This window comes from Danio rerio, chromosome 7, assembly GCF_049306965.1.
Source record: "Danio rerio strain Tuebingen ecotype United States chromosome 7, GRCz12tu, whole genome shotgun sequence".
Taxonomy (NCBI): Eukaryota; Metazoa; Chordata; class Actinopteri; order Cypriniformes; family Danionidae; genus Danio; species Danio rerio.
The window spans coordinates 62,204,655-62,225,000 of NC_133182.1; the positions used below are offsets into that span (position 1 = coordinate 62,204,655).

Genomic DNA, 20,346 nt, shown 5'->3' on the forward strand with positions numbered 1-20,346 from the left:
AGAGAAATGACAGGAAAAAAGTAAAAAAAAGATTAAATATATCGGGACTAATAAAGTATAATAAGTAAAGAACATTCCTCTATAATATATTCTTTCGACTCGAATACATCAGCTAAGATTATGAATGACGGAGTAGGCTATCTCTCCTGCTTGCTTCAGCAGCATGTCTGGTTATGAATGAGGAGGCGGAGAGAATGCACTGTTTAGTTTCGGCTTGATATATTTAAATAAAAACTAACACCGAACTGCTTATAACTCTTAAAAAGTTAAACTAAAATGCACAACCAGGATGCACAATAAACCTAACGCGCCATTATTTTAATAATATATTCGTGAAGAATGAGCCATAAGATTGAGATTGTTGACGATGCTCTCTAGCGGCAAAGTTCCTGGCAGAGTAGCGAATGAAAAAATTTGTAAAAAAAGCAAGCGCATATCTTAGCCGTACCTTGAGTTTGTTCACATTCTGACTGTATTAACATACATGCTGTATTTTAATATAGCTTATTTTGATGAATTAGCTCTAACTAACAGCTTATTCTTCTTTTTCAGCGGTTATGCGCGCATTACATTTCACACGCATGTGCAAGGTGACTGAAATTGAAATTCAAATACAAAACATACTGAGCCATTAAGTAAAAAAAAAAACTAAACAAAACAACAGTTATAGCTACTTTAAAGGAGAATACTGACGTTTTGAAACAAAAAAACTGAACTGAAACTAAATTATTAAAAATAAACCTGCGAGATTTAATTTATGTCCTGCGGCAAAAATATTTTTATTATACTTTGTGATCTGCTTAAGGTAGGTTAATTTATTTTTTTGCTTTTGATGAAGCAGCATTCAACTTACGCTCTTTAGACCATGCTCCTGGCCGTTTCTCAGTGCTTCGCGGCAATGTCTTTAAATAAATAATTTTTTTAGGCCTATTTTCATTATTCATTTATTTTCAATATTCGTTTATTATTATGTACAATTATTGAGACATAAAATGAGATAGTAAACTATAATCAACAACGAAAATGTAAATAAAAACGGAAATAAAAACATGACACGCACAGGAAAAAAAGGCAATTATGCGACACATGACTTGCATCGCTCTCATGCCACGTTTTGAGGATAAATTCGCATTTAGGTGCTGCTTGAAATAAAATAAAACTATTAAAAAGCACATTAAAGACTTTAATCAAAAAATAAAACATTCATAAAGGAGTATCTTATGGAAAAACACCAATTGACGGGCTCTGCTTTCAGTTTTAAAAGAATCAAGCAGCTTTAAAAAAAATTAAATTTGCTGAAGAGAAATGACACGAAAAAAAAGATTACACCTATCGGGTATGTTATAAGAACATTCCTCTTTGATATATTCTTTCGACTCCGATACATCAGCTAAGATTATGAATGACGGAGTGTCTCTCCTGCTTCAGCAGCGTGTCCCGCTGGTTATAAACGATAAGGCGGAGAGAATGCGCCGCTTAGCGCCCTAACGCCCCATTATTTTAATTCTATATTCGTGAAGAATGAGCCAACTGCATATGCTTAGTCCTGTTGGTCGGGACACTCTGCTTTATAACTTATTAGTTTATTACAATAATCACACCTAGCTTTGCCATCGTTCTTCACCACATGTAGCCACTCAGCACATCTTGCGGTCTATCTTTAAACAAATGTTTAGATTATTGAAGGAAATAAAAACAGAAATAAAACATAAATGAAAATGTCTTGTCTTAGTCCTATCAAAATAGCAAACACTGAACATTTTTCTATATTTAGGCTGCTTTATTTATGTATTTATTTAAGACTACTTATTTGTAATGAATGTTTGTGCTTTCATTTTAGTTGTCTTTTACTTCTTCAATTCTATTCTCCAAAACGAATCCTCTTTGCACTTAAAAAGTTTACAATAAAGCGTGTTAACAAATTTAAATGATTATTGAAGGAATTATAATGCTTTTACTTATTGTTTAATCTCATTTACAAGCACAGTAGCATATTTAAAGCTGCTGTATGGGCTATTTCTGTCCGTTCGCATCCCGTCCCTTTGCGCCCCCTGGCGGCTCATTTACAAACTGCGGTCATACACTAAAAACAGAGCAGCACCTATTTCAAACTGCGGCGGTATATGACGCGGCAGCAATAGCCACTTTGAACTCTCACCTACTGTATTTGAGTAATATCAGTACCCGTACAGCCTCTTTACCCTTTGTGTATTACTCCGCCCACATACAGCCAGCAACAAGCAGAGACACTACAGTTTGACAAATTTTACTGTTGTTAGACAACAAAATATACTTTGAGGCTTTTTTTAGTTGAGAATGTAGTTGTTTAGATTGCAATTATGCAGTTTATTTGCAAAAAATATTGCCTATTTTAAAATATTTACAATTTATAAGAGGGCTCATCGACGGCCATAGTGTAGACCAAAGACGGTTGAAGTTTTCTCTCCGCAAGATGGCGACAGAACCGCATAATAAGCTCTTAAGCTTAGAAGCTTATAACACTCTGATTTCTAACTATTGCAGATGAAATTATGATTAAACTGGTAAGCAATACCTGCCAACAATTCCATACTTTTTTCATGGGAGTATCCCGTATTTCAGACCAGTTTCCCGCAAACATCCTGTTTTGATTTCTTTTTCTGAAAAAAGCAATATCCGCATGTGTTTAGCGTTTTTCCTTATCGCAAACACAACAGTCTGATATTGATTGCGTTGCTTTTTGGGGGGTTAACTATTGTGATATTCCCGATTGCAACAGAGAAATACTGTAGACTGTAAAACTATAAGAAGATATCTCTGTAGATGGATGGCATGTCAGCCTTATAATCTTAAAGTGAACAAAATCAGCTGCTTTGTTATCACTTTAGACATAGAGAATCATTCAAACACTAGCTCTAAAGTGATGTAGGTGAATAAGTAACAGCTTCTGATGTTTTGACGTCAGCCCTGGTGGGGACGTGTGTTGGCACGAGGTCATAGGCCGAATGCCTTAGTGTCCCACTAGTGCTGATACACAGCCATATCGCACTGCTACGAGTGTGATATTGCCGTTATATATAAACGTATTTCCTTACATCGGTAAACATCAAATTGTGTTATATTAATTTAAAGGTCAAATAAGTTGTGTGGCTCTGGGCAAATATTATTTGAGGGAAGAATGACCAAAACGACTCTTTTTGTCCCAAAGTTTGAAGACCCCTACTATATGATATGGAACATAGTCAAATTGACTATTTTTTGACATCAATTCTGAAATTCCTATGTTTGAATTACAAATTCTGTATATTTTAAGGCAATATGTTTCACCGCTAGAGACCACACATTGACAACAAATAAAAGGTATAGTTTGATGATTTGACTTGGATGCTTGAGGCCATACAGGACTTGAGCAGAAATCATGTTTAAGAATAAGTTACAAGTTTTCATAACTTACTAAACGAAACTGCTAAACAACTGCTTATTAGAGACTTGTTGCTCTGTGCATTCTAATAAAATACACAATATATTAAAGCAACTTTGTTGTTTCCCTGTTTTCTATAAATACAAACCAGAAATCAAGGGTGACTTGACTTTTAAAAAAAAAAAATTTCTTTCTCTTTCTCTGCTGGATGAATGCTTTTTTTAAATTTGATATCAAAGTCAAACGCAGTGATAATAAAACACACTGATGTGTAATTGGATCTTTGGTATGAAACCTTACAGATGAAAAGTGACAACTACACCCAGTCTCCATATCTATATGTATTTATGTAGACAGCATTGCATTATTAATAAATGAATAAAAATTATGCTAAAAACAACCATACTTACACTTCTTCGGTTAAGTGTGACATCTTCTCTATGGTAGTTGTGTCCTGTTGTGGAAAACATGAAAAATAGTACCAGTGAGAATTGGTACCACAAGTATGCAATTTTTTATATATATAAGATGATAGTTACAATTCATAAAAAAGATTTATGAAAGTAACCCAGTGAAAGTGATGGGGTGAATTGGATTAGTTTTCCCATACAGTGATTAAAAACAATAAAACATACAGTGAAAAAAAATAGGGAACGTCAAACTTTGTAAAAAAATTAATATATTATATTAATATAATAAATAAAAAGTTTGTTTTATACCATAAATGTAAAATCATGTACATACAGTTGAAGTCAGAGTTATTAACCCCCTGAATTATTAGCCCCATTTATTTTTTCCCCAATTTCTGTTTAACAGAGAAAAGATTTTTTCAACACATTTTTAAAGCAGAATAGTTTTAATAACTCATTTCCAATAACTGATTTATTTAGTCTTTGCCATGATGACAGTAAATAATATTTTACTAGATATTTTTCAAGATACTTCTATACAGCTTAAAGTGACATTTAAATGCTTAACTAGGTTAATTAGGTTAACTAGGCAGGTTAGGGTAATTAGGCAAGGTATTGTATAACAGTTTGTTCTGTAGACTATAAAAGATACATAGGTTAAAGGGGCTAATAATTTTGTCCTTAAAATAGTGTTTAAAAATAAAAATAAAACTTCTGTAGTTCTAGTCATAATAAAACAAGAGAGACTTTCTCCAGAATAAAAAATATATTATCAGACATACTGTGATAATTTCCTTGCTCTGTAAACATAATTTGGGAAATATAAAAAAAAAAAAAATCAAAAGGGAGGTAATAATACTGTGAAAAAACCTTTTTGTTTTGACTTGTGAAAGGGCAGTATTAGTGACTGTTATAGTGGCCAATGGTAGAATCAGGACATTATGAAAACCTATTTTGGAAATGTATTTAGAACATAATTTACAGTATGGAGGGTGACAACCCATGACCTTTTGTTCAAACTTATTAGTTATCTGTTCCAACTCTCTGTGATCATCTCAAGAATGAGTTTTACAAGTTTAATATGTTTTTACAGTGCATTTTTGTAACATAGACAGTAAAATAGCAATGTAACTGCTGAAATTACCACAGCCGCATGAGAGCAAAAACAGTCCAACCAAGTATAACGTGTGTGTGTGTGTGTGTGTGTGTGTGTGTGTGTGTGTGTGTGTGTGTGTGTGTGTGTGTGTGTGTGTGTGTGTGTCTGTACTGTGCACTTTGTAATAGCATTTGTGTTTGACTCATTTCAAAAAGACTTGAATATAAAACCTTTGGAATGCTGACACTGGAAGGTCAATATTTCCAGCCACTATGTGTTTGAAGACATTCCATGTTTTATTTCTCAACATACACTTTGATGACAAAGAAGCAAGGCAGGGAAGATGAGTGCGTGATAAACTCACACCAATACGGGATGTATGGAACAAGTGGGTCAAGCGATTGTCATTTCTTAACAATCCAATGCCCCACATCACTGTTCCATTTTGTGGCTGCTGTCCCTTTAGACAATACATGCCCAGCAAACCATGTTTGTTTTTCGTCGTGTCAAATTGATGCCATACATAACTGTGTTCCAGTCTTTGTTAAAAGAAATTGTTATTTTCATGTTATAAATAACAAAAAATATACCAAAAAAGGCAATGCAGTGGTACAGTAGGTAGTGCTGTCGCCTCACAGCTAGTGCTGGTTCGAGCCTCGGCTGGATCAGTTGACGTTTCTGTGTGGGGTTTGCATGTTCTCCCTCTGTTCGCGAGGGTTTCCTCCGGGTGCTTCGGTTTCCCCCATAGTCCAAAGACATGTGGTATAGGTGACTTAGGTAGGCTAAATTGTCCATAGTGTATGAGTGTGAATGAGTGTGTATGGATGTTTCCCAGAGATGGGTTACGGCTGGAAGGGCATCAGCAGCGTAAAAATATATGCTGGATAAGTTGGCAGTTCATTCTGCTCTGGTGACCCCGGTATAATAAAGGGACTAAGCCAGAAAAAAAAATGAATGAATGAATGAATACCAATAAAAAGTTCAAAAGAAATAAATCAACAAAAATATATATACACTTTTCCAATTTTAGGTGAAACAGTGAGTTTTGGAAACGTGGGGGGTTGCGAGTGGGTGTTTAAAGGGTCACGAAATACCAAAACACAATTTTTGAGCTGTTGACAGCCATATATTGTCCCACACTGCTAAAAACAACATTAGTACACATATATTTCACTAAAAGGTGAAAACTGGTTGTTTTTGCTTTATTTCAAGCAAATTCGTACTTCCGGCTTGAAACAAATTTTTAAAGCTGCGTCAGGGCTATGAGATCTTAGCGTGTATTTCAGTGTGTAGACTGGACGTCTGTACCTGGGAGTGCCTTATTACATCTCTGAGTGTGCTGCATTCATTCATGAGTAAGATTTGGTTCAAACCAATCAGCGCACTCTATTGTGCATGCGGTACAACTTTATTAATATGCATGATATCTTCGAAGACTGTTTGTACCTGAAACAGTGTTCAGACGGCAGAGAGAGACAACACTGTCAAGTCAAACTAATATAGAAGGAGAAAAAAAATCCATCCGCCAGTCGGAGGGAGAGGCGGAAGGACATGCAGTAGTTTGGCATTCACGTAAGGAAAAAAGGAAACTGAAACCTAACCAGAACAGAATCTCCGCCAAAACGAAACCTCCGACAAAGCCGAATGTCCGCCAAAATTGAGCAAAAGAAAGTGCACAACAGTTAAAAAACCATCATCAAGTCCCGGAGTGGCAACCGGTGAGAACATTACTTTGTTCATTGCATGAAAATCGCGACTGTCATGTCAGTATTTGAGGGCAAATCAACCGTGAAGCAGCATCTGAGTTCAAGTTCGGCACAGAGGAAAAAGTTGCTCCTATAGTGCTTATCTGCCCGCTGCTTAATTACTTGAAGATACAAATAGTTATTTGCAAACTAGAAGATGTTATGAAGCAGAAATGTATAGTTTTGGTTATTTCAATAATCATTTGAGTGCTATCTGACTGACATTAAGATGTAATTTTCCTCCGTGATTCATATGCATGCATGAGCAGATCACGTGTACATAAGCTGATTGCTGCAGTAGCAAAATTTATCGCATTTCATTTATATGTTTTAAAACTAAATATTTAAGTTCAGTATATTAAACTGTACTGGTGATAGTGCTTTAAAACAAGTGTTAATTCAGTATAATATTGGAAAATACTGTGTGAAAAATCAGACAAAATTCACAAATGTTTGTATGTTTATTTGCAATTTAATTACATATCTTGTATTTTTGTTTATTTTGAAGGTTTTTCACCTTTCAACTTTCTACTTTCAACTTTCCACCTTTATACTTTTTACCTGCCTTTCTGCTGCATTTATGATGCAATAAATGAATGAGTGGAATCCAGTTAAAACTCCCCTGATGATGTGTCTTCCTTTCAAGCGGGAAAACTTGTGCATAAGAGAATAGCTTGACAAACACGTTGTGTTGCCAAAAGAAGTGGAAAAAGAATAAGAATTGTTTGTAGATACAGGTCGTCAGTGTTGCATTTTTAAATTTGCTACAACAAATTATGTCTCAGCTATGAGAGCGCAACTGGACTCACGTGTGGATCAGTGCACGCGACACGCGGCAGAAATACGTTTATATAGAACATGTTTTACTCAAGAAAAATCCGGATATCCGTTAAAATCCGGAATTGCTGCTCATCTTCTTTAAAAAAAAGACACAGCTCCAGGTGGTGTTGACTGTCCTTTCTCTACAGATTTGGTAAGTGTGTGCGATCAGTGCCCTTTCTTTGTTTATTTAGATGGCAAAGTTATAGTTTGTATCGTCAGCAGTACTGTTTCAGTGTTTAAAGACAGACCTTAGTCAATATGATTTCTAAGCTACTTAGTTTACGTTAATATCACTACAATGTTATGGACTGAAAGATCTGCTGTAAATGCTGCTCTACGAGTGTAAACGTGAACACTGCAATAGTTTGCAAGCAAACTATTACCGACCATCGTGTTTAATTTCCGCTGCATTTTGTGACAGTATAGTCTATAAACACACGGCTTTCTGACCTACTGAGTGCATCTGAGTTACCTTGAAATGCAGAGGGTTTTTTTCTCTTATACATCGTGCAATATCAAACATTCCACTGTCATATTATCACAGTCACCGTACGTTCACACCGAAAGCGGCGAGAGCGTCCAAGGTCGCTCTGGCCGCCCTGGCGACAACGCTCTCTGCCTTCAGCTCCTGCGGCGAGAGCGTCAAAACTCGCTACATTGATCTCGTATTTAAATGAGCCGTTGCAGCATATCAGTTACATTCCTGCATAAAACATGTTTCTAGCGTGAAAATGTTGCACACTTCTTATCAAATTCATACAACAATGGAAGATCAAGTTGCGTGTGGTGTGGCTTTGCTCTATTTATCCAATATGTGTCCATATGTCTGAAATATCCTGAAGCAGCAGTACTGTTTTGTACTGTCACATCGCGTGAGATTCCCGCTTTTTTAAGATAAATTTCTATAACATTAATGAACATCAGTAAGTCTCCAGTAACTTATTTAATGCATGTTCCTGTAGGAAAAAAATAGAAATAATTGGAAATGCGGCGACCGCAATAATCAAACCCTTGGGAACAACTGTGGTCGGAACCAAAGTTCACAGGTCTGTGTTCTCTGAACTGCTATCAAGCGATGGACGTCTTCATTCTGATTGCTTGCCGCTGAACCGCGTCATAGCTCATTACCATAAAGTTGACTTCATTTCAACTCTCCTCGACGCTCACGCCGGCGAAGACGCGCCGCGCTGCTCCTCGCCGCTTATTGCCGCCGGCTCTCATTGAAAATGAATGACTTCCGGCTACTTTGACGCTGTCGCCGCTTTCGGTGTGAACGTACGGTCAGTCTCTCAGTTTTTCTCCCCTGCGTGTGTGTTTGTTTTGCCTCGGTGAAAATCAGTGTGTGATTGCCAACATGTAATAATAATTTTTGAATGACTCTGAGACGCTGAAGTGGCCTAATGACAAAAGCTTAGATTACAAGAAATATAATTTTGAACATGAAAAACATTTACTTTAAATCAACATAGGGCCCTATCATACACCTGGCGCAATGTGGCGCAAGGCAATAGTCTTGCGCTACTTTCAGCTCGGCGCAAGGGTCATTTTGAGGTGTTGCGCCACACTGTTTAAATAGCAAATGCATTTGGGCTCAAATGTGCGCCCATAGGCGTTCTGGTCTAAAAAAGCAGGTGTGTTTTGGAGCGTTGCTATTTTGAGAAACTGTAAATAGTCTGTTCTTTAGACCAGAACAAAGTCAGTCTATTGTCTGGCGCAAAGTGCGCCTGGCTTACACACTACACACAAGATGTAGAGTAATACACAAATATCTTTACATATGAAAAAGATATAATATATTAAGGATATAAATATATAATAAGGATATATATATATAGGATATAAATATAAATGATTAAAATATTACAAAACATTAATTTCTAGCCTTCATGAATTTAAAAACCACTGCCTTACTTTCTTCATCTTGGGAGGCTTTTCCAGTTTATTCAATTTGCTTTTGTATAATGTTATTATTATTAGCAGTATTATTTATTATATCCATATTTATATTTGTTTTATTAAAAACAAGCTTAGATTTGTCCACCTGTCAGGTTTTAGACCATATGGGGCATGGCAGGTGTATTTGGAAATAACTCAGTATTTTGACCACACTTTTTTATTATAGTTCATTTATTCGTTTGCTAGAGATAAGAACTGAATTTAGAAATAGTTTTGATACAAATCTTTGCGCTTAAACAAAATTAATTATTTATAGGCTAATGGATGTCTGTGTGGTAAGGTTTCCCTATCCACGAGAGCAAAAACGGAAGTGAACTTACTTTACATCAAAATGCGCTTATGGCGCGACACAGCTGGCTCTTAAAGGTAATGGTAGATGAGACTCTGATTGGTTTATTCTCAAAACACACCTATAACTCATTAAAAAAAATAAACGCAACCCTTTTAGACCATGCGCCACGGCGCAAAGCGATGATTATCCCATCATTAATCATCCCATCATCCCATCAAAAATGCGTTCTGACATGCCCTGAAAAGCGTTTGCGTCCTGCGTTTTGTGCTCTGCGCATGGACTGTCAAAAGAGCCCATAATATTTTATGATGTTTTATTTAAAATGATGTTTTATTCATATTTTTCAGTTGTTTTTTTTTTTTAAGTTTTTGCTAGTAAATTTTTTTTTTGCTAGACAGAAGAGTCAGAAATAGAGGCACCCCCTGTCTGTTTTGCTAACACAAATAGTTTTGTTTTAATTATGAATATATACAAATAAAAATAGGCCCTTAAAGTTTTCAAATCTCTGTTTGTCTAATCAACACTATAAAAAAAGAGTGTATTATGACTGATACATGTATCCGGATTTGTTGACCACAGAGAGTTAATATATAACAAAACAAAACACAAATGTCAGGGCATGCCAACACTTTTCCAGTGCCCTAAACCCCCCTTAGACCCCAGGGTCTAATACTACAACTATCTCATTGCTGCTGGTGAGATTTTGGATGTCAATCATTCTTGAAAATGAACTAAATATTTTTTTTTTTCTTTTTAGAATTTCCAGCAGTAAATGGAATTTGTAAATTAAGTGGTCCAAGTAGACCAGAGAAATATCCAAGAAATGATGTCACCACAGTCCCACTTCACAGCCACAAGTAATCTTATGTCACTTCAGAGATAACAAACTCATTGATTTACTCACTGTAAGGATTCCTTTGACTTGTGTGTAGAAAAGGCTGCTTATTCCACCAAACATGATCAACCCCATGAAACAAGACACACGTAGAAGAGCCAATTCATGATGTACTGCAAAGTCAGCCTGAGTGAAACAAACAAGTTACACATGCAGTAAATGCTCATGTATAAATCAGCCAATACCCACGTCAAACTAAAATGCTACACATAAATGAAGGGGAGTATTTTTGATTGGGGAGTGTTTTCTTGATTATTAACACCAATTCACATATAATCACACACAAATCCACAATATTCTGTGTGTAATAAAACCTGAAGGGACATGTTATATCAATGTTTGTCATTTGTGATTTAATTTACAACAATTTGTTTCAAAGCATATATAATTTGTATTTTATATGTTCATGAGTTGATTCCGTTAAACAAAATTATGGCTATGGTTGAGTTATGGTTAATTACGACAGCAATTTACCAAATGTAGCAGATATATGAAGCAATGGTATTCAACGCTAGGAAGCATGATACAAAGAATGTTAAGCAAGACATGCCAATTAATGCATAGGTGCACGGTTAATTCACAAATTCCCCAGCCAATGAGTTGTAGCTCCTGGTTCAAGGTAGAATAAGGTAACATTCATTCATTCTCTTTTCGGCTTAGTCCCTTTATTAATCTGGGATTGCCACAGTGGAATGAACTGCCAACTTATTCAGTATATGTTTTATGCAGCAGATGCCCTTCCAGCTGCAACCCATCACTGGCTAACATCCATACACTCTAATTCACACACATACAGATTAAGGTAACAAATTTACTTAATTATGCATGTAATTTGTTACAAAATTATTATTTATTTCTTGATTGTTTGTTTTGTATTTCATCTCTGAATATTCCTTTTCTATTATTCTTATGGTCGTTCATAATGGTTTGTTGTCTTATGGCTTTAAAGTATGTGAACATGAAAATTAATTGTGAAACATCATTAGAAGACTTATCGGAAAGTACAGCTTATTCCTATGAGATAAATAAACTTTTTTCTCCCACAGAGTCTTTTATGTATGCATATATCTTTTGCTTCTAAGCAGTAAATGTTAAGCCACAAACAATGCTACACAAAATAAGGAAAAAGAGGAAACGTAGCATTATGGGTTTTTTATTGCAAGCAAATTACACTGCCATTGTGGCTCAGCTAGTCTATTAAATACTTAGATTTATAATCCTATGAACTGAAAGGGTCTGAAATAAAATACACCACTGTAAGCCTAATGTCTTCAGACATAGAACAAAACTTAACCTGCCAATATATCCCCTACATGAGATGATCACTGTGATCTCAAAATTATAAAATCACTCTATTTGAAAGCAGTAATAAAATAGAAATTGATTGCATAGCATGCTTTGAGTGAAGTGATACTACATCATATTCCCCTAATTCCCAGCTTAGTCCCTACTTTATCAGGAGTTGCTACAACAAAATTAACTCCCAATTACTCTATCATATGTTTTACTAGCAGATACACTTTCTGCTAGTATATTAAAGTGCACTTTTTTCTACATGAGTGTGGAAAATTGTGTTGAACTGCATTCATGTTTACCATTATGCTTTTCAAAAAAAAAAAAAAAAAAAAAAGCTAAAATAAAAACTGCAAAATCTTGCTATCTACAATCACCTAATAACTCCTGCATAGCAGTCCCACACCATTGTGACTCTTGATGTATGGAACAAAATCAATGCCTAAAGTCTTGAATTAAAAAGCTTGTTGAATATCACAAACTGAAAAAAAATAATACACCGTATTAACAAGTTCTTGCATTTTAATGACGTGAATTCCAGGGTTTGTATTTTTAGGTCCTGAAATTTAACATATCTGTTTATTTAAGCTGTGAATATTTCAACGAAAAATATTTCAAACACGTTTTCATACTTAAAAATTCAATAATTCATATTCAATTTTCAGATTTCACTTACAAAATATTCAATACCCTTTAAAAATACGATGTATAATATTCAAAAGGTCATTTTCAGTTCATTTTATTTCAGTTCAAATATTCGCTTCCATAAATTCAGTGGATCAAATTTGACTGATAAAATTCAACATTACATCCGGGAACTGCAGGAGAAGCAATAGATTGCCGATTGAAGATCGCCAGCTGCTCTAGCTTTCACCAGCAGGTGGAGATGGAATAATGTAAGATTTTTAACCCAGTAAACAGGCGAGAAAAAGGCTAATAAAGGCACAAAAGTAGCATTCAATTTTAATATCATTACCTTGGACATTATAAATAATAAAAAGTATGAGTAAAATGAGTAAATGAGGGTTTAGTCATTTATATTTGCTCTTATGTAACGGAAGCCAGCTGGTGATCGCGTAAAGCTCACTCCTCGGATCCAGCGACAGACGTTGTTCTGCAGTCTTATCGGAGCTTGTCTCCCATGCTGGCTCGTTACCTGCTCGGACCGGTGCGGTTACTTGCACATAAACCGTCTTTTGATGAATATGATGTTACACATTGTCTATCTTTATTGACTCTTTCTTCCATAGACGCGAAGTATTATATTGACAGCTAAAGAATATAAACGTAAGAGAAACAGGAGAGGAAATATTATAATAATAATACAAAATAGATAAACATTGACAGGGCTAAGAACAATTACGAACAAAGATTTTCAAAACCAGAGAGATTTTATGAGAATGTCACAAAACAGTTTACTTGGAAATGTTAAACAGAGTTCAGGTATGATTTAAGGTTGGTTATGGATGGGGCGTCTGATTTAAAATAATTTAACATGCGAATGCATTAAAGGGGCGTCTTCAGTTATTCACACAGAACCGTCTAATATGGCATAACTATAAGGAGTAATGTTTGCGCTGTTTAAACGCAGCTATGTCAGGATTGGGATAGGTTATACATTTTCATCATTTAAATTATTATTATGATTGTTAATATTATTATTGTATGACATTTTTTCTAATTTTTGGGGTTCTGCCATGGTTAAACGTTTGCAAAATGTCTTAGTTTGTCCAGATTATTGTTTTATTGTTATGTAGCCTATAGGCGAGAAAAAGGTAATAACGCAAAAGTGGCAATGTCGCAGCCAATGATAACTAATAAAATGAGTCGCCTGTGGTTTGATAATAGGCAGTTATAACTGACTTTGTTTTTATTAAACGAGAAAACCGTTATTTATAACTTTGCAGCGACCGTTTGTATTTTATGATTAGCAATGTTGATCTTTTTTGCAGTTATTAAACATATAAACTTATTTAAACTGGTTTAAACTTAATATAGTTGTCACTTGAGCTAGTTTCATAAGATTAATGTTTATAATGCGTGGTTTGACATGCGTGATTGAGGGGATCCTGCAAAGCAGCTCAATTCATCCTCATGGGGTATTACTGAGCTTTAATCTCCATCTACTGGAGAGAATGTATTTGCTCATTTATAACTCTTTTCTGCAAGTGTGTTTTATGATTTCACAAAGTCAAACCATTATGTTTTTATTTTATATTTTGAGATGATCATATTTAAATAAACAATTGCTAGGGTAGCTAATATATTTCTTTTTTCTTGTTTTTTAAAAAAAATCAGTAGCTTATAAAATCATAATTTTTGCTTGATAAAGTTATTAGTTTAGGATTCTTGATGCATTTTTGCTGTGTTGAAAAACTCATAAGCTCACACTAAATCAATTATATTATCAGAAATGACAGATATAAGAAATCCATTAATATTCATCACTCTTTTTACAATTATACAAGCAATTTCGCGCCGACGTCAGCTCCACTTTCGGAAATGGTAAACAGCGAGGTGTTATTCATATAAGCCCAAGCATGACATATGTCATGATTAATATAATAATCGAAACACTCTTGTAGGCTATTCTTATGCTTGGCCAAATGTCATGACTTTCACTTTCATTTTACATTATTATGCACACGCCCAGATGTCATCTGAAACTTTGGAAGAATTCCTATCATATGGCAGCCATCCAGCATCTCTTAATCAGTTTGCTGTGGGGCGCTGGCTCTGACTGGCCACCGGAGCTCGCGGCCACTCGTTCGACTTTGTCGTGAGCAAGCCGCACAGCACATGCATAAAAATGTCAATCATTTCATTCATTCATCAATTCATTCATTTTCCTTCTGCTTCGTCTCTAATTTAGAGGAAAAGCAATAATCTGGACAAACCAAAGACATTTTGCAAACGTTTAACCGTGGCAGAACCACAAAAACTAGAAAAAAAGAAGAGAAAGACGATAGCAAAGTGATAGCTAAAAAGGATAAATAGAAATATTAATTTAGAATCACAGATGACTTATTTAAGCGCAATAGCCCAAATACATGTCATAAAATAATAATAACAATCATAATTTAAATAATTAAATTATAACCTATGCCAATCCTGACATAGCTGCGTTTAAACAGCGCAAACATTACTCCTTATAGTTATGCCATATTAGACGGTTCTGTGTGAATAACTGAAGACGCCCCTTTAATGCATTCACATGTTAAATTATTTTAAATCAGACGCCCCATCCATAACCAACCTTAAATAATACCTGAACTCTCTGTTTAACATTTCCAAGTAAACTGTTTTGTGACATTCTCATAAAATCTCTCTGGTTTTGATAATCTTTGTTCGTAATTGTTCTTAGCCCTGTCAATGTTTATCTATTTTGTATTATTATTATAATATTTCCTCTCCTGTTTCTCTTACGTTTATATTCTTTAGCTGTCAATATAATACTTCGCGTCTATGGAAGAAAGAGTCAATAAAGATAGACAATGTGTAACATCATATTCATCAAAAGACGGTTTATGTGCAAGTAACCGCACCGGTCCGAGCAGGTAACGAGCCAGCATGGGAGACAAGCTCCGATAAGATTGCAGAACAACGTCTGTCGCTGGATCCGAGGAGTGAGCTTTACGCGATCACCAGCTGGCTTCCGTTACATAAGGGCAAATATAAATGACTAAACCCTCATTTACTCATTTTACTCATACTTTTTATTATTTATAATGTCCAAGGCATTGATATTAAAATTGAATGCTACTTTTGTGCCTTTATTAGCCTTTTTCTCGCCTGTTTACTGGGTTAAAAATCTTACATTATTCCATCTCCACCTGCTGGTGAAAGCTAGAGCAGCTGGCGATCTTCAATCGGCAATCTATTGCTTCTCCTGCAGTTCCCGGATGTAATGTTGAATTTTATCAGTCGAATTTGATCCACTGAATTTATGGAAGCGAATATTTGAACTGAAATAAAATGAACTGAAAATGACCTTTTGAATATTATACATCGTATTTTTAAAGGGTATTGAATATTTTGTAAGTGAAATCTGAAAATTGAATATGAATTATTGAATTTTTAAGTATGAAAACGTGTTTGAAATATTTTTCGTTGAAATATTCACAGCTTAAATAAACAGATATGTTAAATTTCAGGACCTAAAAATACAAACCCTGGAATTCACGTCATTAAAATGCAAGAACTTGTTAATACGGTGTATTATTTTTTTTCAGTTTGTGATATTCAACAAGCTTTTTAATTCAAGACTTTAGGCATTGATTTTGTTCCATATTGATGACACTCAAATATTCTGTCAGAAAAGTCTAGTGGCTGGAAATTACCTTTTTACAGTGTCTGGATTAATGTTAATGTTGTTTTTGTGTGTTTACACAGATGAATATGGCCACTATGTAAATGCACAGTAGAGTTAGAATTTTATTGCCACATTACATTGTTATGATAACATAATATATGCCTTCAGTGATTTCCTGAAGATAAACATCAAAAAAAAATAATAATAATGTAACTGGAATAACTACAGCAGTCGTGATCGTCGATCTTATATGAAGCAAGAGATCAGGATGACATATGATGACGTGTGCACATGCTTTAGTGTAGTGGTGTGCCATTTCTTAGGGGTACATTTTAAAGGGGAAATAGAATTCGGCAGTTAATGTTAAGCTATTAAAAAAAACAAAAAAAAAACAATGTCATCTCTTTCATTATTCACTGTGTATAGACCCCCAGGACCCTATGTTAATTTTCTAAGATTATCACACTTGACTGTCCCTTTACTATCGGGGACACAAGTTCTTCTGTGTGAAAGTTCCTGACTCAGATTTGGGAGCATCAAGATGGCAGATATTGTCAACATTACACATATCTACTAGATACAGCATAAAGTGGCATTTCTGGACCAAATTGTGGCCATCGGTCTACTCCTGCCACAAGTGGCTGACTTGGGCCCAATCCCAATTTTACCCCTTAGCCCTTCCCCTTACTTTCCCCCTTATTGTCCCAATTATCTTTAGCTTGAAGACGTAGGGCTAAGGGGAAGGGGTAGATAGCCCTTCGAAAAGAGATTTTTCAAGACCACACTCGTAACCAAGGGGTAAGAACATTTTCTCAGAATACACCAGCCACAACAGCAGGATCGCTGCACCCAGAAGTAAGAAGATCCACAAATTACGATTTTTTTTTGTCATTATTATGTATTTTTACATTAAACAAGCACGTTTTAATATATTCATAACCACATTCATGTTTTACAGTCATGCTTTACAGTGTGCAGTTATTATAAATTGTTACTGAAGTATTTTAAGGCATTTTATTCACCTTTCCTCATCTATGATAAGCTGTTTTGACACAATCTACATTGTAAAATGCACTATAGAAATAAAGATAAAGAATTAATTCATCAATTACAACATTCCAAGGTATGTTATTTCGAAGACTACAGAATATTCCTTAAAACGGACCTATAAGGAAAAAGGGAATATTTACCCTAATGGTTAAAATGACTTGTACGTGTTATTAGCCTTAATAAAGCAAACAAGTGACATAGGTTTAGGTTTGATTGCAAAAGACTTATGTTATTGCTTGTTAAATGTTGTCCAGTTGCACTAAAACAGTAATTGTAATTGTAATTTAAACTTTTAAAATATACATTTATTCAAAGCACTTAAAAATGTATACCTGTTTAAATGCAAAATGGTCTTACTTGGTCAACTGAGGACAAGGGCAGAAAGTAGTAGTACTGACAGAAGTCTAGCACTAGAGTGTAAAAACTCAGAACCTGAGTGTAAAAACACAGCTGCAAAAATAGCCAGTGGTTATCCTCCCCAACACAGTTGTTAATCCTGCAAAAAGAGAGAGCAGAAGAAATTAAGAGAGACAAAGAATAAAAATGTCATGGTATCTTATAAAAAATCTTGATAAGAATTTCAAATTAACACACTATTTAGTACCTATTAACCCAATATAAACAGTTTTTGTTACAAAACATCATAATTAGTCTCCAACATATGTCCCCTAACTACCTAACAAAAACAAGCATACAGTTACACAGCAATCTATTTAAAATTTTGTGTTTTTTTTTTTCTTTTATAAAAATGTTTAGCAAGTTATAAGAAACATGTACAATTGTGTAACACTAAAGGAAAGGAAATTTAAGAATTTAAGAAAAATCCTAAATATTGTTACATGGGGATTTATTTAGGCATTTATGAGTGAAATACTGTCATACTAAAAGCTTAGGTGGTAATTTCTTAGAAATTGATTAATATAAAATACGACCACAGCTGTCACTTAGTTTACAGTTGTGACTAAGGTAACACTGTAACTTCTACATTTCTATAGGGGTTCCCATGCCTAAACTTGCGTTTTTAATCCAGCATTTCTACCTTTTTAGGTTTGTGCCAGAATGTCTTATGTAGCATTATTCCACAAAGTCAGACTAATTTCTTTTCACTACATATTTTTAAAATTATACAATTTAAATGAAATCTCTAATACTCAAGCATGCATGCACGCTGCTGCTTTGTGTGGAACATGATCAAGTGCAGTTGTTGCTTCTAATATGAAATCACTGCAGATTCAGTCTGTGATAAAGCAAATAAACATTTTGCTCAAATAATTATTTTTATGGTTTACAGTAAAAAGATCAAACCTAAACAAAATCTAAATGAAGTGAAACAAAAAACATGTTTTTTTTCTTCCATGCTTTCTATAGACATTACCATGTATAGATATTGTAAATTCTTCAAGCCACAACTGTGGTGTGAAAAATCAAATACTGTGTCAGCCCTAGTACAAACTATACTCAATTGATTTATTAAGTATTAAACAAAACATTATTTTAGCTAAAGTAATATCAATTAAAACAATAGCTACATATAAAGCAGAAGTAATAAAAAGGGTGTTCCCCAAGGCCCTGTTTACACTAATACATTTTAGTTTTAAAAGCATTACTTTTGCAACAGTTACACCTCACAACCTTATTACCAGGGAGTTTTTAAGCCCAGAAAATGAAGCATTTTGAAAACGCTGAGCATGTCGTTTTCGTTTAAAATTGCTGCTGAATCAGTATGGATGGGGAAACCCGAGGTGTGATTTAGATTAGATTAGATTAGATTCAACTTTATTGTCATTACACATGTACAAGTACAATGCAACAAAATGCAGTTTAGGTCTAACCAGCAGTGCAATAGCAGCAAGTGCAGGATACAGGAATAAGTTATAAAGTGCAGTTATAGAAAAACTATGGTGATATTTAAAGATGGATGTACTATGAACATTATATACAGGTTGGAAAAGCTATGAGCAGATTTACAATTATGAATATATTAGCAGGTTGCTATTAATAATCAGTAGTGTGCAGATAGATAAACATGATTACAAGTGTATATGTTACAATATATGAATATATGTACAGGGATAGATGAACATGATTACAAGTGTATATGTAACAATATATAAATATATGTACAGGTTGCTATTAATAATCAGTAGTATGCAGATAAATAAGCATGATTACAAATGTATTTTTATAGTGGGTGTGTACATAATTACAAATGTCCATATGCAGTGGTTATGTACAGTTCAATAAGTAAACAGTTCAATGTGGTGCAGTGAATGTGCAAATTTTTAAATGTGCAAATGTTAAACAGTGTAGTTATTGCGAGGAGTTTAAGTTAGAGGAGAGTGGGGGGTGTATTGGGGGGAAAAGAGTCAGTGGGGGGCAAAAGAGTCAGTGGGGCAGAGATCAGGAGGGAGACAGCTCTGGGGAAAAAGCTGTTCCTCAGTCTGCTGGTTTTTGTCTGGGGGAGCCTGAAGCGCCTGCCGGAGGGCAGGACAGAAAACAGTCTGTGAGCGGGGTGAACTCATCTGTTTGGGTTTTTTTCTCAATATTAAGTACAAAAAGTTCAGTCTTGAATTCCCTCCCATTATGTTCAGACTTCGCAAGTTTGTGGATTGTCTGTTTTTTTGTTTTTTGTTTTTTATGGTAACAAACTCCCGAGGACAACTTGGGTTAATCTTCAAATGGAAAAGTGTACGCTGCTTTATAACATCATTCACATCAACCTGGCTACGTAGTTTCAGTATCTTAGCAATAAAATGATACAGAATTTTTTTTTTCATTGTGATATTAACAAATTAACAGACACCAACAATGTTAAGGCATTGTGTAGCTACATATTTATTTAATAATCATCTTCACTGTATGCATATTTATAACAAAACGGAGCCTATAACAAAACTGCATCCTTGTATTTTCATTGAAAAATATAAAACATACCCTGTCTCTTTCGCTGAATATCAGTTTTAATAATCAATAATAGTCATTTTACAATTAACATAAAAAAAGATTAATACAATATAGTAAAGGCTAAATGTGCAAAATCAGTGTATGTGGTAACTTATCTTTGCACTCAGCCAA

The 20,346-nt window shown here is 34.7% G+C and overlaps 1 protein-coding gene across 2 annotated transcripts in view; it reads right to left on the reverse strand.

Annotated features, from left to right (window-relative positions):
* Positions 1 to 20,346, reverse strand: part of zdhhc21 (zDHHC palmitoyltransferase 21) — a 60,117-nt gene that overhangs the window by 13,617 nt on the left and 26,154 nt on the right. For both annotated transcript variants that reach the window (NM_001123055.1, XM_073906024.1), the window contains 3 exon segments: positions 3,811 to 3,854; positions 10,626 to 10,742; positions 17,629 to 17,767. In NM_001123055.1, the coding sequence (NP_001116527.1) occupies positions 3,811 to 3,854; positions 10,626 to 10,742; positions 17,629 to 17,767 (300 nt within the window).